Source organism: Mauremys mutica, chromosome 13 (genome assembly GCF_020497125.1).
Source record: "Mauremys mutica isolate MM-2020 ecotype Southern chromosome 13, ASM2049712v1, whole genome shotgun sequence".
Taxonomy (NCBI): domain Eukaryota; kingdom Metazoa; phylum Chordata; order Testudines; family Geoemydidae; genus Mauremys; species Mauremys mutica.
Window position 1 is genome coordinate 5,501,134 of NC_059084.1, and position 21,029 is coordinate 5,522,162.

At 41.9% G+C, this 21,029-nt stretch overlaps 1 protein-coding gene across 2 annotated transcripts in view; it reads left to right on the plus strand.

Annotated features, from left to right (window-relative positions):
- The window catches only part of MYT1 (myelin transcription factor 1), a 110,885-nt gene extending 93,185 nt beyond the window's left edge, over positions 1–17,700 (plus strand). For both annotated transcript variants that reach the window (XM_044986652.1, XM_044986653.1), the window contains exons 20-24: positions 8,981–9,202; positions 9,821–9,912; positions 12,609–12,712; positions 13,374–13,517; positions 15,268–17,700. In XM_044986652.1, the coding sequence (XP_044842587.1) occupies positions 8,981–9,202; positions 9,821–9,912; positions 12,609–12,712; positions 13,374–13,517; positions 15,268–15,408 (703 nt within the window). In that variant the 3' untranslated portion in view covers positions 15,409–17,700. The remainder of the gene's footprint in view (positions 1–8,980; positions 9,203–9,820; positions 9,913–12,608; positions 12,713–13,373; positions 13,518–15,267) is intronic.
- Positions 17,701–21,029: the final 3,329 nt, after the last annotated feature.

Here is a 21,029-nt window from a genome sequence, read left to right on the forward strand (position 1 = left end):
AGCATTACACAGATTTACACACATGTGTAACTTTACACCGTCCATTGATGTCAATGTGAATTCTCACTGTGCCTAATGTTAAGCATATGCGTAAATCTTTGCAGGCTCAGGACCTTAATTTGAAGTGGTAATTGGGGCGGGAGGTAGAAATTGTAAAATATTTTCCATTTTTTCCTGTTTATTCTTCCCCACAATCCAAAAGACTTTTGAAATTTGAAGAATTTTGACTAGTCTTAGAGCTGGCAAAAAAAAAAAAATGGGGGAGGAGGGAGAATTTGTGGTCAATTTTTCCCACTTATTTTCCAAATTTGAAATGTAGAAAATTTTCCACCAGCTCAATTTATTAATTTCCTGTCACCTTTTCTCTTAATACTTCATAAAGAAATTGCTGTTCTTATAACTGACCGGAGTTTCTGTCTAAGTGTTCTAGGCTTCCATCCCGGCAAAGAGCAATCCACAGGTGATGCTGAGTTCCCTCAATCCCATTAATGCCACTGGGAATTGAGGGCATGCAGCACCTCGGAGGATTGGGCCCATGACAACACTGAGCAGGACTTAATTAGTTTGACTATTTCATGCTGTTAATGGATGCTCAAAGAAGCGCTCCGCCCCTCCCACCCCCGGTCCCCGCACTTACAATAGGCCCTAGAGCAATGGTTCTCAGCCTATTTACCATTGTGGGCCGCATATGCAACGTTCTGTGTTATGTGGGTTGCATCCACACAATATATATACTACATGTATGACCTGAGGATGTCACGTGGGCTGCAGCTGTGTGCTGATTGGGCCGCAAGTGGCCTGCGGGCTGCAAATTGAGAACCACTGCCCTAGAGTCTCTGGCTGAGATTTTCAAAGCATGTAGGGGCTTGAGGAATGGAGATTCTAAATCCCTTAGGCGACTGTGGAGAATCTCATTGACTGTGAAGTACCTTGTACTAGTTTGTAATAAATGTGTGACACACAGGAGTAGTGGTAAGTAACTGAAATTTATTTTTTAGCCTCTGTCACCTAACATGGGTTACAGAATGTTAGACCTCTGACACGTGACAAGAGTCAGATACCTTAACAGACAAATCTTACATCTTTGTACCAGAATGACCACAAAAACCAGCTGTTTCAGAATTCCGCAACCTTTTTGCGGGAACCAGGAAGTGCAGAGGCAAGTGAAAATAATAATGAGCAAACACAGTTCAAACCTCCAAACAGGTTTTTGGAAAATTCTGTGTTGCCAACTCTCTTGATTTTAGCACTGTGCTCGTGACATTTGAAGGGTGCTTTCTTACGACTCAAATCCTGGATTTATTTGATTATGAGACAATCTCGGTTTTCAGTTTTGTAGGAGTAAGTTTCTAGCCATTGTGGTTGCAGAAAAGTTAGAAAACATAATCCAAGTGTACCCTAAGATCTCAAAAACTGGAAGGCAAATTAAAAGCACCCCATTTTTTTTCATTTAAAAAAACTCATTATTTTTAAGTCAATCTTATGGTTTGGAGGGGCCTGACTCATGATTTTTGAATATATGGGATTGGTAATACCGTATTTTAGCCAAAATGATTTGTTCAACTCTAAATGGAAGAACCCAAAATGGGCATATTTTCTGTTGGCCTGAGTTCTGGCTTGTGTTTTTGTGGGTGTAAAGTTTGTCCTTGCAACATGTATTGCAGGTGAGTAAATCTGAGTATTTGTGCCTCTATATTTCCAATTTCTGCTCTCAATCAGGATGATAAATTAGCAATTCATGCTCCCTTTTCAGCTGCAGGTGCAAACATGTGGATGTGTAATGTACCTAAAGTGCTGTGCAACGTTCTGTCATGAACAGGGAAAATGACATATTGCTACTCACCGATGGGTGTCCACGGTAAATAGAGATGCAATAACTGATAGAAAGGATGTTTAAAAACTAGATGATATTTGAGCCATCTGCCCTTTTTTTCATCTTCAATCCACAGGAAGAGAAGTATTTGGTTAAATGAGCTGTGTGATAATTAGCAGGAGTTTATTAAAAATTAAGCAACCTATTCTAAAATCTTCAGAAAAATCCTTTTTTGATATAAATGTTCTAAATTGCTAAGGGGAAAAAAATCCATAATCTGATTCCATTAACCAATGGCACAGAGAGGGGAGTGAAAATCGAAAGACAGCACTGGCAAAGTGCTGACTGTCTCAATTTTGGCCCTGTAAGCACAACTGGCAATCAGCTATGCCGTGTGTGCCATTTTGTTTAAATATTTACTTCTCTGAGTTTGTCCCCTGAGATCTAAAATAAGGCTGATGCTGCATGAGTGAAGACACAGGAAATTCAAATGAAGGCAGAACTGTGGGCAAAGTAGGCACAGGAAGCACAGTATAAAGGATCCATGGGAAACTCCAGTCTATGCATATGAAACTTACATACACCACAAATCTATATACAGAATAGGTCACACATCAATAAAAAGGAGAAAAAGGTCCTTGGTTGGACCATTGCATCATTTTGCAGTTGTGCATGTGTGCACACACTCACACGTGCAAACACATACATACACACTCTATGATGGCAGCTGAAATAACTTATATAGTAGAGCTGCTTGGAAACCAGAATTTTGGGTAATTTTGACAATTTGGAATTTTCCAATTCTGAACAAAAAGCTGAAATTTAAACATATCCCACAAAATGAAAATTCCAAAGAAATTCCGTTCAGGATCATTGACACATTTTGTTTTGATATGTTTGAATCATTCTGTTTAGATAAAGTCAAAACTTTTCATAAGTCAGAAACGTGTCATTTCAATAATGTTGAAACTTTTTGTTCAGATTTTATCATGTTGGTTCATTTCGCTTAGACTTAGACTTAATATTTTCTCATAAAATAAAATATGTTCTGTCTCTTTATAAAACATACTATATACAATAGTATAAAATTAATATTTTAATATACTATAAAAGACTAAACAAATCAAAATGATAAAGTTGAAACAAAATGTTATGCCACTCCCGAGAAGAACTATTTTGATGTTAACAACACGAGAAGGTTGAAATGATTCAGTTTGGCTTTTCTCCTTCACAAGTTTTATTGAAATGGAAACGATTCAATTTTGACAAAGCTGTACTGTTTGATGGAAAGCTCTTCCATAAACATTTTTTGACCAGGTCTCTCATCTAGCACTTTACAGGTTAGATCCTCAGCTGTAAGTGAGAGATGCTCAGTGCAGCCGTGGGGGAAAAAGGGGCTTTGTGCTATCCAAAATCATGGAGCCAGCAGCCTGATTTATTCCAGCTGTCAGTGGCCCCCAGGGGCCATTGCAGCAGCTCCGTGAGGCAAAAGGGTACCATGGTCACACTCCGTGCGTTGCACCAGTTCCCAGTGGAGGGGTGTGGCATAGGAGTTGTTATGCTGGCCTTACGCTGCCTGCATATTCCCCCCATGCGGCGGGAGCCACAGGGAACCAGATCTGCCAGCTTTAAGGTGCATTGCAGTGCTGGAAACAGCACAAAGTAGCCCCAGCTGGCCCAAGGATCTGGCCCTTTATATTCAAAGTGCTTTACAGAGTTTTACTAATGACCATCCCAAAAGCCCTGTGGCATGAGAGAGTAAGAATTTGACCCCACTTTTACAGAAAAGGAAACTGAGGCAGGGGAGTTAAGGGCCTTAAGTGAAAGAGCTGGGATTTTCTGACTCCCAGCCATACATGCTGGATAAAACATTGCACCCAAATGGGGTAATGGGGGAAGACTCAGGACCCTCCTCCCCAGACTGGCATAACCCTTCAGCCCACAATCTGAGCAGCTCATCTGCATTTGCAAATATGCCCTCCTGTGTACGGGTAGCACATTTGTGCACTGCCCTAGGAGCACCCCAGGACTTCTCTCCCCCCTCCACCCCACACCCCATTGCTCCAGGAGGCGAATAGTTCAGATTACTGCACCACACCTCTGCTAGCAGCATGTTGTTGGAGCACAGAGCTAAGCACCACCCACTCCATGCCCCTCCCCTACTTGGCCAGGGGAGTATCAGGCTTGCAGACCCGGGGCCCAGGAAGACCATGCCGGGCTGTAAAGGGAAGTGAGATCCCCCCCTTATGCCACTGTGTGGGCTTCAATATCTGTCCGTCCCTCAGTTCTTAACACGTGGACATGGCAATCAGAATAGAGGGAGCCCGTCGGAGATGACTTGGGGGCAAAACAGCAATAAGAGTAAATGATCCCTTAGTTGCTGAATTACCCTAGTCCTTGGGAAGTTAGCATTTTGTCTTCTATAACAAGGTACGCTCTGGTGAAGGTCCCAGCAGGTTTGCATTAAAGAGGCTTAACTGTAATTCCATTACTCCATCTGGGTACCAAAAGGCACTTGGAACTGATCCGAGTTTTGCACATTGCCACCGAGGAGAAAGTAATTTAGTCCCTGTTGTTTTGTTGCTCATCCTTCAAGTAATTTACTACAGATGTGACTGAACAGATCACCTCAACCTTCAGCCTACCCCGGCATTAAAAAACCCCACAGAGAATGGCTGTCTAATTGATCAGCCATTACTAACACTTCAGTTAAATAAAAAAAATTAAAGTCCAAGCCAGCTGTTTTGCACAATAAGGCTCTGGTTTATTTTTTACAATAAAAGTGTAATGAACATTAAATTAACAGTGTAAAATATGTAACGGTTGGGCCATAGAGGCTGCATTCTAAATGCGGGGGGGGGGGGGGTTCGTTCTTTCTTTCTTTCTTTTCTTTCTTCTCTCCGCCCCCACCCCTTTTACTCCTGGGGATTCAGTAATTTGCTTGTGATCATATAAAAGCAACGCTGTTATGAATTTAGCAAGGCTCCTGCTGGCAGGGATATTATAAGTGAATTGTGCTGCATTTGCAGATGATTAAAATCGAGATCAGCGTTTTTCAAATTATCTTGGAAAAAACTGGGTGTATAGCTCCCTCCTCTGCTGTCAATTTCTTTTTATACAATATAAAAATAATAAGGGTAATCATTTCATTGGTGAAACGTGGGTTGTGATTTCCAGGAACAGCTCAGTGAATATTTTGATAGGAATGCTTGAAATCCCTAATTACTTTCCCGAAGAGGATGAGGGGGTTAGCTCTGCCATTTCATACCTACTTTATATATATCTATATATATATATCTATAGATAGATAGATATAGATATATATATATGGCATTCTCCCTTGAGTAATAAACTTTTAACTGTATTTATAATTGACTAGCATCTTTAAACAAATGCAAACCACAGCAGAAACCTTAACAGATGCACCAGGTTTCATTGAATGACTGCTGAATTTAGTTAGCATGCCATTAGCCAGTAAGTTTGGAGGTGTGCGGGGGGGGAGAGATTCCTTTGTATGGTGGCACGTTTCCACATGGCTACTACTGTAAGTTGTGTCTGCACTTTCATTATAAATCCCGACCTACAGAACTTCATAGCCAGCCTTAAACGTTTGCTGAAACAGGGCCTGTAGAAATACCACAGGCTCACAATCCAGAAACAATAGCTATTATTACTTTTATACATCTTTTTTAATGTATCCCCTTAGCTTTTTAACTCTGAGTGTCAGAATAAAACAATGAGGCCCCAATCCGAAAATCACACCTTTGTACCAGAGGAGTCTGGCTTCGTAATGAAGGTCTAAATGAGTGACTGATTCCATGGAAATGTTTGTGTTTCCACAACACAAAAGTAGCTTTTAACAAATTATGATGATGCTAGTACTTTCAAACCCCCTTGCCTTGACCTTTAGCAGAATTGTCTGTGCTTGTTTTGGGAAAAGGGATTTAGAAGTCTGGATTTCCTAGCAAGAATGTCAGCTATGATTTGCTGTAGCTATGTAAAAACAGGTGCCCGTTGGTTTAGTGTTACCGTGGTGTCCATACAATCATTCCATCGCCTACAGGTAAAAAAGCCCAGTTTGATGAGTGACTGTCAATCTTTGGAGTCATTGATGTAATCAAGATGTCTGGTTTGAGGACAGGATTGTGACCTGGGTTTTAGTTCTTCTGTTGGAAGTTGAAAAGGATTAATGCTAATGTTCTCTACCGAAGGGATTTTTTGGTTATCCAGTTAACGGATATACACCAAATCTTTTTTACTTCCTTTTCTTACCCTCCAAGGTACCTCTCTTCCCAGACCACAACCCAGCACTGCCTCCCGATGTGTCTTACTCCTTCCACTCCTCAAGACGGGCCAGCCTTGTCCCAAATGTGATGAGTGGCACAGGAGAAAGAGGGTCAGATTTCAGGAGAAACCTAGTCTGGTGTCATGAATGCAAGCCATGGCCAGGCTGCTAGCGTACAAACTCTAGAGCCTCCGTGTGTAACACTAGCCTCTCGGCATCTTTAATCAAATTCTGGGCCTGGCACTCTGTCTGCCTGATCTGTCAACTTATTATGAATGAAACATGTAAATCTTTGTCTCCTGCTCCCCACCTATGGGGAGACAGAGATGAGAAGGAAAGGAGAATGTAGTGAACTGAATTTGAGAGATGTGCTTTCCATCATCCATCCATGTACCCTCCATTTGCTCTCCAGCCTATCCACCAGTGTTGCCATGTAGTTAAGGAGATACCCCATCACTGTGGCCCTTTCTATGATGCCTTTACATTTAAACACTCATTTAAAAACAAAAAAAAAACTAGAACAGCCAGTCAAAGTAAACCCTGAAATTAGTTTAAACATAAGTTACGGTCGTGAGGAGAAGCCACCGGAACCTTCAAAGATGAGCTGTTCTCTCTGTCCCTGTCTCATGTTGTTCCTCACGTTCCCCCATTTCTGAGCTTCCGTGTGAGTTTCTCAGTGAGTGCCAAACGCCTCACTGAAAGCAGTTGTGGATGTTAACTGATCACTAGTACGTGATGTGATGTTCATTCTGAGCACTGCGTTGCTGTCCCTCGATATACAGGGTGGCCATTATGGGGCATTATGGCCACCCAGTCATTATAAATTGATGCTGTGGGCCCACAGTTGTCTGGTGGAGGCTGCTCTGTTCTTATCTACACATTGCACCGCCTCAGGACACTGTTTCTTTGCCTGCCCATCCATTGTAGTTCTTATCCTACATTCCCTCTGCTCACAAAGCTCTCTGTTATTTATGCTTTGTGCTGGACCCAGCCCCTCCTCCTGTTACTCTTTACCCTTGGCAACAAAAGGAGCCAGTGTAAGAAGATGACTTATCGTTGGCTGCTGTGCAGAGGGCCACACATGCCAAAATCTCTACAGCGCTATTGAGTTATGCACTAGGGCTGCACTGGGAAAGCTGGAGGCTGTGTCACAAGAAAGCCCTTGGCTACATCAAGATCCATGGCAAGAAGACTGCAAAGCCTCAAGACAACAGTATTTAGGCCCCAGCTCAGCAAAGAACTTAAGCAGGGTGAGATTAAGGCCATAGGCCCCATAGGCCCATGGCTGGGGGGCCCTAGCTCCTGCAGGCAAGTGTTTGTGACAGAATCTCAGCTTTTCATTTAACAACAATAAAGTACGTCTCTAGCCCTTGTGGTTGCAAAGAAAAGTCTGAAGCATGAAAGGAGCGTAATGGATGCAGTGGTGTCCAGTTTGCACCCAGGCCCGCCCAGATCTGAGCAGCAGTGTAGCACTTCCAGAGCGGTCTGGCGCATCACTCCAGCACCTGAAATCCAGGACAGAGCGATGCTCCGTCACTTCAGAAAGCTACGCTCTGGCAGCTCTGCCTTGTCATTTTCTAAACCGCCCCCTGCTCGTGCTCCTCTGGGCAGGCCAAGCCCCGTGTCTAGCGGTGTCAGGGCCAGGGAGGGGGTGGGGCCCTGTGGCACGAGGGCCCCACCTGCACATGGGCCTGCAGGTCACCTGATGCTGTGGCAGGCTCCTTTGAGTGTGCAAGAGCTCACAGGCTGGACTGGGGAGCTGTTGTGGGGAGGCCTTGGTCTCCAGCCTCCCAACCCACCCTTCAGGCTTCCCCTCCATTCCAGGCCTGGATGGAAATTGCACAGTGAACACCCCCCACCACACACACACACACACACACCAGGGAGTTCATTTTAGGCGCACAAAGAGACCTTCCTCACAGAGCTGGGAACCTGGTCGCTCCCTCCATCCCAATAAACAGCTGCCTTCACAGCAAGCAGAACCCTCCCAGCACACATCCCTTCTCCTTGTGCAGGTGTCTGGGCAGCTCCTCGGCCTCCAGGGGCCCAGGCTGCATCACATCCCTGTGTTTGTCTCCAAGAGGCCACAGCAGTGTGTACCGGGGGCCGGCACCTGCTTTAGCCAGTTTAATTTCTCCTGCTTCTTCCCCACCTCACACCCAAGGGGCCGGGTGAGCTTACCCCATCCACCATAAATTGAGGCCCAGCCAGATTTCTACTCCTAGCTACGCAAACTGTTGCCTGAAACAGTATCTCCGACAGGTGTGAACTGCCCCGTGCGTCGCAAGGATTTGTTAACTCCAAGCACCACAGCTATTGAGGGTGCGGGGGGGGGCAACATCACCCCTTGGAACACCCTAAGCAATTCCTCACCCTCCTTTGGTATTTAGACTGATGTAAATGGTGATGGAGCTGTGACCATTTACTGCAGCTGAAGATCTGCCCACTCCAGTTGAGATGAAGTTCAGATCCATTGGTGTGCCATCACTGTATGCAAGACATACATTGCATGCCCCAGAATTCAAAAGAACATGGTCCAGCTGGCAGCCCATGGGGTGATTTTGTCTGGCCCCTGATCGTGCACTGAAGAACAAAATGGTGTCCTCCGCACAACATGACCTCTCACACACCTTATGTGAGAGGTCACGCTGCATGGAGGACACCATTTTGGACCTCTTAAGGCACGCAAGTGTAGAATTGCATGCCTTACGAAAAAGGTCTCGGCACACCACAATTTAAATGAGAATCTTGGCTTTGGAGTACTCACCTCAGAAACTTATTTGGCTTTCCCCCTCACTAATTTTATCATGTGTGTTTGCACCTTTAAAATCCTGTTTGTTCCCATTTTCATCTCATAACTATTTGTAATTCTCTATGGTTAGGTGTCCGGTTCCTGGCTGTGTTGGGCTTGGACACATCAGTGGCAAATATGCCTCTCATCGCAGTGCGTCAGGATGTCCTCTTGCAGCCCGCCGGCAGAAAGAAGGATCACTCAATGGCTCATCGTTTTCCTGGAAGTCACTGAAGAATGAGGGGCCTACCTGTCCGACCCCTGGCTGTGATGGCTCGGGTCATGCCAATGGAAGCTTTCTCACTCACAGAAGGTAATAACTAGGTGCACAGCAATCCTATGCACAACTACACTCAACAACGAAGTAAATGTTGTCAGGTGGCCTTGGTATTTTTGATTTCTTCCATCCTTTCTGGAGATGGTGAGCTAAAAATATTCAGACCTTCAGCCACAAAATAGTCTGGAAAAGTTCACACTTTTGGTCTTAGTTTTTGCCCAGTTTCTCATGAACTTGAAAGGGGTTTTCTCCAGCAAAACAAATAGACATTGTGCTGTGAAAAATTATGAAATCCGACTTCAGGCAAATTGTAAAAAATGATCATTTAATTGAATTAAATTAGCATGTCATGGCATATTTTTGACACTTTTGAATGTCTTTGTTAGTCAGAGCTGTCCCATAATCTGTCATGTCCACTCCTTTAGGGGATTTGCATTTCCTAATCTTTGCACAACAAAAATCGCTCTTGTTTTATAGATGAGGATGATTGTGGTGTTATTTATAATGCAATTTCCTCTCTAACATTTAGTGTAGGATGTTTTTAGAAGAGTCACCTCATGGCACAAACTCAGCCAAATGGTGTGAACCCATGCTGGGCACATAAACATCCATAGATGCTAAGAGTTTATGAAACCCATTTTTACTTGCCTTTAGTTTATCAGGGTGTCCAAGAGCTACTTTTGCTGGAAAGAAAGGAAAACTCTCAGGGGATGAAATTCTCAACACTAAATTCAAGACCAGCGATGGTAAGGATATTGCACTTGGATGCTTTATCTTGCATATGTGTTGATAAGCTGATTATTTGTGTATTGTATCCATACTGTACTATTATTAGAATCAGATGACTCATGCAAAAAATGGCTATTTTGTCATTGTTATCAATTAATTATTGAAATAACTGTGTTCCGTTCTATTTTATATAGGTTCTTACACTGCGCTCATGAGTCTAATATCTGAGCACCTGCCAGTAGTGGTTAAGCAAATGACTCCCCAGTTGTCACTTATTTGTTCTGTCATCTTCTCCCTGAGGGGAAAAGTATGTGCAGAGCAGTGTCTTGTTTTGGTAGGGTTTGTTTATTTGTTTTTGTTTGACCAGCCATTGATCAGCAGAGAAATGCAAAAAAATTATTTGGGACTCATTTCTGCCACCTTCTCTCACTTTGAGTAGTACTTACTCACACAGTTAGTCCTGGTTTGCTCAGTAGAACTGCCTGCATGAATAAGGGTGGCAGAGTCAGGCTTTTGATGCATAATTTATTTAACAAATAATAGCAACATTGGCGAATATATTTGACTATCTCAAATAATTATCAGCCTTTGATCATCAACATATGAACTTGTTGTCTTAGCCCTGGTCTACACTAGGGAGGGGGATCGATCTAAGTTACGCAACTTCAGCTACGTGAATAACGTAGCTGAAGCCGATGTACTTGTATCGATTTACCGTGGTGTCTTCACCGCGGTGAGTCGACTGTTGATGCTCCCCCGTCAACTCTGCTTGCACCTTTCACAGCGCTGGAGTACAGGAGTCGACGGGAGAGCACTCGGGGGTCAATTTATCGTGTCTAGACTAGACACAATAAATCGATCCCCGCTGGATTGATCGCTGCCCGCCAATCTGGTGGGTAGTGAAGACATACCCTTAGTATAGTGATAGCCCTACTATTCGTTCAGCTTCTCCCGCCCACAAATTGATCAGTTACATCATTTCTTTGCATGCTCACCCAATTTAGGGCTAGATTGTGCTCACCACCATGAAGAGGGTCGCTCTGTCTACCCTTATCCTGCTATTTCTTCCTCCACCTATGCTCTTATATTGTTGAAACTGGAGATTGCCCCAATTTTGTCTTTATGTTGTCATAAAGATCAGTGTCAGATTGCAGCGGTCACTGTCGTATAATATTTATTTTAAAAATAGATATTCAAGTCTAATATGCAGTACAAATTTCTGAATGCTAAATAGAGCTGACGAGAGTATTCACGATGAGTAAGGTCCTTCTTAATTTGCAATACTGCGGAAATTGCAGATCCTGCAATATTAGGCTTCTACTGCAATTTTGATTTTCATTAGCTTACTTTGCACAGTCCACAATTTTGCATACGTGTTGAGGTTTGCAACATACACTTTTTTCTCCATTAGTACCCTAGAACCCCATTTATCCAAGCTGATAGCAATTGGGGTTTGGGCCGTGTGTCATGCACACTAATGACCATAATGTCTTTTTACGACAACAACAAAAATTAGCAGGCATAACATAATACTTGAGTGTTTATATTGTTCCACCAAATTTTTCTTAAACAAATAGATCTTCTCTGGCTTTTCCAAATTAGCCCAATAAATAAAGGTCCATTATTACTTTTCCGCTATTTTCCATACCTTGTCCACAACTCAGCTGCAACTACTTTACAAGCATCCCACAATTCAACTAGGACCTTAACTATGAGTGATATATGTTATTAATTTAGCTCCGTTTTTAGCAAATCATAGGCAACCCCATCCTGATTTCTGAGAGTTTATTCGTTAGACATCGTGTACGGCAGAGAACGTCAGCAAATAATTTTCAGCCTGCTGACTGCTAGCAAACTGTTTGCTGGGAAAATCATTGCTCATGTTGTGAAATTGGTTGTCTGAGACACATGGGGTTGTTGCTGCTGCCGGACTGGATGACTGAAAGTTAAGAAAAGAAATACGACAGACAATGAGCTGCCATTGTGAATTTTCAGATGAAAAATCGCCAATGCCAAAATTCGTAAAAGTTTTGAGAATTCAGAGGCATTTTCATGAGTTCCTGCTAATCTTTTAAATGCTCTCACATACTCAGGGCTTTTACTCACAAAATATTTGCAAATCAGGATTTTTGTGGTTGATTTGTTGGTTTACTATTTGACCAAGCCCTACTACTATACTAGAACACTGCCTTCTTTCTGATCCAAGGAAATTCTACGCAGTTCTAGAAATATTGCTCTAATTTACACTCCACCCAGTTTATAACTAAAACACATTAGGACTTGAAACAAGAGCCTCACAAATTCAGACTACACACGGTTCAAACGAGCAGCATGCCGAGCAGAACATACATCAGTTCTGAAGAGCTTGTGAGTAGGAGAGGCTCTAGATGGAAGAGTCCATTATCTGGTTCTGGTTTTACACATTATTATATTATTTATTATTATTATTACTGTAGCGCCTAGGAACCATTGATCTATGAACATAATTAACCGTGATGCTATGGAACATATAAAACCATATGAAATGTGAGCTTGCTTTAGATGTGCTGTTAGGAAGAACGTAACATTGCTAGCACGCCAATGCGTATATTAAAAAAAGTAAGTCCCAGAGCAGGAGCCTCGCATTCATCAGAAAACCGCACCTTCCCATTGCTTTTTTCCTCCTCTGTGAGTCAGAGCAGCAGGTGACTCATTGCAGTTTTCCCACCTGCAGTTCTAGAGAATGATGAAGAAATTAAGCAGTTAAACAAGGAGATTACTGAGCTGAATGAGTCCAACTCGGAGATGGAGGCTGCCATGGTGAAGCTGCAGTCACAGGTATGTGAGTGTGGAATCTCACCAAGCTCTGTAATCATAGAGCTTGAGCCAAAACTCATTGGAGTCAATGGAAAGTGGAGGGGGGAATCCTCAGCTGACCTTGCAGGGCAGATTTAAAAAGCAATGCAAAGTGACCTCATTGGAGGGTGGGACCTGCCTCATTGTCTTCCACTGATGTCCTAGGTGTGTAAATGAGTTGCAGTAACTTATCTTAGCAAAGTAAATACAGAAGGGAAGGAAGCGTCATTAACATCAAATCCCTGATTAATTTCTTCTAATCGCAATAGCAACTTACAAAAATTCAGAGTGCCTATATATTCGAGCCCTTTGGTTAAGTGGGTTTTTTTCCCCTGAGGAAAACTGGCAAAAATGAGAGAAAAATTGTCCAAATAAAAATTTTGATTTTTCATCCAAAAAAAAAATCAGCCAAAAACTGAAGAAAAAAAACCCAGTAGTTTCCAGCTTTCTGATGAAAAATCATACCTGTTCCAGAAACAGAGACTCCTTCCATGAAACCGTTCATTTAGCTGAAAACCCAGCTTCCCATCGGAAAAAAGTTTCCAAAGAAAATCTTTGACCCACCCCAGGGCGTATTATATGGAGCGACAGGTTGAAGGAGAGGGGGAGGGCAAATAACTTTGCTGCACTCTTTGCTGTACAGATATCAACCATGGAGAAGAACCTAAAGAACATTGAGGAGGAAAACAAAATTATAGAGGAGCAGAATGAAGCCCTGTTCTTGGAGCTCTCAGGTCTCAGCCAGGCTCTTATCCAAAGTCTTGCCAATATCCGCCTTCCACATATGGTAAGGAACTTTTAAAGTGTTTCATCAAAATCACTGTCATCAAATGAGCAACACTAAAACCATTTTCATGATAGGGTTTATATACAATTTAAGATTAGGAGAAATAGCTAGAGATCGTCATCTCTTTATTCACACATCTGCCTTTCATAACATCAGTACCTATACTGTATCTCTGAAGCATATATTGTTATCTTCCTTTTGTTGTCACTTTCTGCTGATCTCCCCTTGTATCTATTGTTCTGTCTCATTACATCTAGTAGCTAAATCAGAAAATAGGAACTTTATCAAGGGCGCATAGCGCCTTTCAGAGTAAGACAGCACAAGCAGAGATCAGGAGGGATTTGATTTCAACGTCAGAAAGATCTTACAGCTCCTATTATAATGCAGGTAGTTTCAATTCAGTTTTGAATAGCTAGCAGCCAAAGAATAGCATCCTTAAAGAGAATGTATTTTATTTAATTTAACAAGGTCTAACAGGACACAGCATGTTGCCATAATGTTTCTGCAAAATGAAAAGACTACATTAAAATAGAAAAACCAAAAAGAGCTATTAATTACCTTCTCTCTAGACCCAGGAAGTTAATTATTATTGTCTAAAATAGGTGTGCAGTATGTATGTGAGCTGGGGGGCAGATGTGGAAGTCATCTGATTGCAGATACTAGAGACTTGTGAGATGATCATAGAAACGAGCTTCTGATTTATGGAATGGCCTTCCCATCACTGTTTTCAGTATTCTTTTCGCCAAGGTTTGGATTTAATTTTGGGCTGGTTGGAGACTATCTGTTCTTCAGCAGAGAATCTCTTTGACAAATACTTTCGGGCAATATTCACACAGCTCCTCACCTGGCAAAAAACTATTCATTGAATTGGCTATTTGGTAGGTGAAGGTGAAATAAACCAGCCAGCAAATACGTTTTTAATGTGTTCAACAAGCTCCAAATCAAATGGTGTCCACAAAATGTACACACTCATATTACTAATATTTCTTCATCTTTCTGCTCTTCCTCCTCCCTCTCTCTCCTCCTGCCCTTTTTCTCTCCCTCTGTTTAATCTGCTGTGTCTATCTGGGGTGTTCGTATGCTAGCCGATCAGTGTGGTGTCTGGACTGGTGTGGCAACATGCAGTGTTTAATTTGTAATGAATGAGGTGCTGGGGCTCAAGCAAGCAGGTGCCAGGGATCAAGCAATTTTTTTACTTTAATAACTGATGGGGCAAACCCAGAGGTGCCGGGGGGGGGGGGGTTAGGAACTGCCAGGCCAAGAGGTGCTAGGGGGGGCTATGAACTTCCAGGCCCAGAGGTGCCGAGGCTCAGCCCTGGCACAAATTAAGCACTGCCAACACGCTCGGGTTGATAAAGCGTGATGCAAGGACACGGGAGACTTGGGTTCTAATCCTGACTCTGCTGTGTGCCCTTAGGCACGTCTGCCCCGTTAGTCTGCCTTCTCTATTTATACCTCAGTCCTGTAAAGACTTATGCATGTTCCTAAATGTTTACGCTGTTACTAGCCCCATTGCGGTCAGTGCATAAAGTTAACCATGTGCTTAAGTCTGGCACAATGGAGCCCTGATCTTGTCTGGGACCCTGTAGCTGCTGCTGTAATACAAATAATGATTAATAACAAATATTGATAATCTCAACATCACCCCAGGAGAATTAAACACAATGATTAGGTGCTTTTTTCTTTCTTCCTCCCCCTCTTCCTTTTCTTTTTAACAATTTATATTTTTGTTTTGTTTTATTGGATTCAGGAGCCAATCAGTGAACAGAACTTTGACGCTTATGTTAATACCCTTACCGACATGTACACCAATCAGGAGTGTTACCAGAACCCTGAGAACAGGGACCTGCTAGAAAGCATTAAACAGGCTGTCAAGGGAATTCAAGTCTAGTGCCGTGGGATAACGCAAATAAACTGTAAGAAGATGGAACCTTCACTCCGAGTATTCAGGTTTACAAGTTATAAAACTTGTCTAATGAATGAAAAAAGGACCAAAATTTAACCAAGAGGCCATTTACAAGAAGCAGAACTGAACTGAACTCCATGTTGTCATTTACTTAACTTGGACCTTCTTGCAAAGAGTGGGATTTTCTACCCGTACCAAGTGGTAGATGAGAATGGACGATGAGACACTACAATAGGTTGCAGGGCTTGGTTGCTGGTGGAGATAAGGCATCTTCACGAGTTGCCACATTTTACTGATGAGAAAGAAGGCATTGTAGCAGAATTAATCCAAGGGTTAGTACATTAGAAGAACAGGGTTTTGTCTGATTTAAGAACAGAGTATGACTGGCTTCAACCCTCATGTTGTCTATGGTCATATGTCCAGCTCACCTACTCACACATGAATTATGTTATATGTTACTGTAAATGAGAAGCTGGAGCTGCAGGCTACCTGTAAATCTGAACCTCTGCTGGGCCTCCCACCCCCAAGGTATTCAGATATCCACTGGGTGTGGGAACTCTTAAGTATTATAAAGTAGCTTATTTTTATTTTCTGAAGAGCAGTTCTGGATCTCCAGTGGAAAGCGCAATGGAAAAAAGGTTCTCAGGGAAGCTTTTGGAGTTTGCAACTACAGTATTCCTTTGTCTGTCTTAAATATGAGAATAGCTATTATGAATAGACCAATACCAGATATTTCATACGGAAGAATTCTAAATGTGTCATGGTCCAGTGTATATGATTTTTTGGAAGTCTATTGGTGGACTGTTCTGGTTCTTTTCAATATTATGGTCATCATTACAGCAGTGCAGTACTGCCAGTGCAGATATCATACATCAATGCCAGAGAAATGTTTAAAATGATTATCAACAAAAAATGAAAGATACTAATTGATGGCCAGCAAAGTGCTTATCTACCATGGACTGTGGTTGATTCCTTACAGATGTACATATGGCAATAGGTTTTTGTTTTGTTTTGCTTTGGTTGGTTGGTTTTGGTTTCTGTATTTCGTGCAAGGTTACAGAGCAAGCGTCATTCCACAAAAAGAGCATTTGGGTATTGATCTTCCAAAGAACCCTTTTGTAAGCTGTTTGGTACATGCAGCCCACCGTGCACTTAAAAGAAGTACAACTATGTGAATGTCTTTGCAAAACCAATCTCTAGCACCTCATTCATCCAACCATCCAGCATTGCAGAGCACAGTGATTAAGGTATTTTTCAATCTGTAAGAAAGGAGTCAGCAGAGAGGGAGAGAAGTATTGGTCTGTCCCAGCAAATTGCAAATCCTGAAGGCTTGTTTAATAAACTCATCTCACACAAGCACTAACTATCATTCAGAATTATTTATCAGCCTGGTGATAACACTTTAGAGAAGAGGGAGATAGAAGCCTCTAGCACCTCAGTACATGTCACATAAGCCCCCCACTTTCAATATCATTTCCAGTGAGGTGAGGGGTGGAGAGGAATTTGCTCACCAATAATAAAGTGAAGAATATTGTGTCATTGTGAGCCCAATCCTGCAGATATTTAGGGGATAATGCAAAGGTCAAGGGAGATAATGAAAAGACTCCCATTGATTCCAGTGGACATTGGATCAGGTTCTTAAGCATGTGAGTAGGTAGGTAGCCCCACTGAAGTCAATTGGGCAGCTCATGTGAATAAATTGAATCACATACTTAAGAGTTTGCAGGATCGGATCCCATGAATTCACTTATTTTAGAACCCATTCCAAGTGCAAAAATAAAATGGAAAAAAATGTAATTTGATGTGTTAAAAACACAATTCTTAACATGTAAATAGAGTCCAACTTGCTTGTGACTACAATTCAGTTAGTATTTAAAAGTAGAGAAATTGCACTTCCTGGAAGAGAGAGAGACGAGGGGAAAGTAGCTAGTTTAATTATCCTGTAAATGATTTAATTTTGGCAAGATGTATGTCATTTATATTCACAACACCTTATGTTCACTTCTTCCTATTTATTTAACCTTTCTTATTTATTAATTTTATACTTATTTTAAACTGGACACCATACCATGGAAAAGAAAAGCAAAAAATAAAAAAGTAAAACTTTTTTTGACCATAAAAAAAAATTCCAAAAAAAGAAGAAGAAAGAAAGAAAAGGGAAAAACCCACGTATCTACAACTCCTACTTGTAATTTTGATGCAACTGAGTTATTTTTTATATATTTTGTTATTTATTCTTTTAACAATGGGAATTTTTTAAAGATATTTTATAACTGAGGCATTTTGATAATTTTTTGGTTTGTTTTTTTGAAGGGGTGGGGACAATGGGAGGGGAAGAGAGACTTTTAGGGATTTTGTTTTCATTCCTATTGTTTCAGGCACTGATTAACGGTAAATGAAAATTCTGTATTTATTATTTATTTAATATTTAAGTCAAAATGAACTGTGCTCTTGTTGTATATTTATTTTGTCACGTTTGTGTGTTGGTTATGTGATGACTGAGTAATTGTTTCTGTGAAGGAATACTGTTAATATTTAAATAATAAAGAGTCACATTGAAAGTTATAGCAGGCTACATCTTATTCTGCGAAAAATGAATACTGTGATCCACTTTCCTCAGGAAATGTATGCTGCAGACAGCATTTCATAATGTATTTGCAGGGTTCTTTCATAATAAAAACCCAGTTCTGTTTGTGACTTTAGTTCCCATGGTCTTTCTTAAAGATATTGGTAAAGTCCCCAGTATTTTCTAAGAGCTTTGTTCCAATCCACTGTTCAGCTGTGTTATGAATTTCTTTCTGAGCCCAATCTGCAAAAGATGGGAGTCTGTTATGCCCAAGCTAGAGGAATTAGACCCAGTTTTTCAAAGATGTTTAGGCACCTGAAGATGCAGATAGTTGCCTGATGGGATTTTCAAAGTAGGTCAGGGCCCAGATTTTTGAAGGTATTTAGGCGTTGTTGGGCTCAGTGTTGCAACGCCTAACTCATTTAGGAGCCTGTTTTCATTGTAGACTCCTAATTACCTAAATTCCTTTTGAAAATGAGACATAGGCTCCTAAATCACTTAGGCATTGCAATGCTGTGTGCAGCAACGCCTAAATGCCTTCAAAAATCTGGGCCTAGGCTCCTAGTCCCGACTGAAAACAATCATTGCTTTGTGCAATGGTTATTAAAGGTTCTGCTCATTGCAAAGGAGACACTTCAGCTCTGTGGTTTAGGGTTAATGGTTGCAGTGCAGTGGGCTGAAGTAAAGCCCTCACAGCTGTGTGCCTCAGCACAGTGTTAACTGGGAGGCAGGTGTGCATAACAGAGGGGCACTCAAGGAGTCTTAAGACAGTTGTACAGAGGGGAGAGCAGTGTGCAACCCAAGCAAAGATGCATTCTTTTTTCCATTGTTCCAGAGGCCTTTTACAACAGAAATGGCACAGCAATTTTGACTTTAGATTTGTCATATTTTTTTTTTGGTTTCCCAGAAGTTCATTATGAATACATACCCTTTAGCATTCAAACTTGAGCTGTTTTATGATTGGACAAGAAGGTCGTAAGGTATGTTTCTGTTCCCCATCTGGGTGAGTGTAACTTTAGACCCAGGCTATTGGGAATATTCAGAGCTGCAAATTTGCAATTCACTGTCCTCAAACATTCTCCAGTGTTTGATCACAACTTGTTTCAGCCACCATCATTCCCACAAGGGCATGAGCCCATGCTCACTAAAGTCAATCAATGGACTCTCAGTGGCATCACTGGGCATTGGATAATGTCCTCAAGAATGTTCGCACCAAGACAACACATTCCTGGTGTCCAGCTCAGCAGGATCCGACCAACTGACACCAGGCCAAATTTTGTCAGTTTACACATGTGAGTAACTTTGAAGTCAATGAGCTACTCACTTGAGTAATGTTACTTATGTGCATGGGAGTTTGCACGATTGGTCCCTAGCCTTTACTTGTATTTTAATTTTATAGGTAGACTGAAAAAGGCACAAACTACTCTGTAGACCCTTGTTTTACTAAGGCAGAAGTCACCCCAGAATGTTGCATAAATGTTCCCGTGTGTCACAGGGGAGCTGGGCCATTAAGATGTTCAGGTTCCAACTCTGACCTGTTATCTCCCCTGAGCATGCAACAAAAATAAGGCCCTGTCTACACTTGTGGCCGTATGTAGGGTGTGGGTAGCTGCACACTGTGGTGAAAGGCAAGTTGCATCTACACCGTCATGTGTAGCTACACATGACAGTGAAAGGCTCTGGTAGGAGGGCACCAGCAGGGGCACTACACTACTAAAAATAGCAGTGCAGGCCTGGAAGTCACTGCTTGAGCATATAGAGAGCCATGTAGGGTATATAGGATTCTGACATGCCTCTACTGTACTCACCTAAGCAGTGCCTCACTGTCTATACCTGTGTTAGCTGTGAATTCTGTATGCTGCCACAAGTGTCGACCTACCCTAAGAGCACATGACTCAGAGCCAAGCCTGCTGGGAGATGTAAAAGGCAGCCTTTTCTGAATGGAAGGCGATCTGGCGGAAGAGTATTTCCTTACTAGGGAGACCTGTCTGGAGAGACTGGATCTTATGTGGGGTGCTCCACCAAAGGGGCTGGGGAAGGCCTGCAAAGAGTAGGTCACACCAGGACCCTGGAGGCGGGTTGAAGGCAGAGAAGGAAACTCTAGGATACTGTACAGTACTGAACTGTGTGGGGTGGAGGCCCAATTACTACTGGTCCTTGGTTAGGCAAGCCAAGCCAGCTGTTCTGGAGAGAGTGGTAGGAAGCCACTTTTAACTCCTGTGTCAACAGAGACTTTGATCATGATGGACCTTGGTGGGAAAACTACAGCTATTACTATTACTATTTTGTTTGAAGTGACTATTGCTTGAACTGAGGGAGGGCTAAGGAAGAGGCTACTACATCTGGTGATAACTGAAAAGCCTTCAGCAATGCTTGAGCTGGAGAAGGGCTAATAGTTTTGTTTGGACCCTGAGAAGACTTCTGTTAGGTTTGGCTGGAAGATTAAACCGCAGATCACTCTGCTGGCCTGAGAAGATCATTGTCAAGGGAGATGACATGTCCTCACACTGAGCAGAGGTAAGCTGTTCCTACAACGTTCAAAAGCTGTTTCTTTTGTGTTTTTATCCAGAATGAGCCCCAGAGACTACTATCTATAAAACAAAACAGTCCCTGTGAACAAAGGTAAATGTCTCATTGGATTTCTCAACAAATCTTACAAGAAGGCTGTGGTTTCTTTTTTGAGGTTTATTTTAAGACATTGGAAGATGTTTATCTTTGTTTTTAAAAGCTTCCTTATTTGCAGCTAGTTGGCGGTCATAGTCCTAGACAAAATTCATGGAATAACCGAGTTTTGCCCTAGTAAAACATATCTAACACTTTAACATGGTTATTGCCATAATGAAAGAGAAGCTATTGTAGGTCCTGGTATCGGAGACTTCCAGAGAAGAATTTTACACATATATCTCTTTTAAAAGTAACTGAAAAATATATATTTGTGCCCATTTGGGGGGTTTGGATCCTTATAATCTATAAAGAAGATTGACAATTATTTATTTATTATTATTATTTTAATATGGGGTTTACCTTTGGAATATTATTT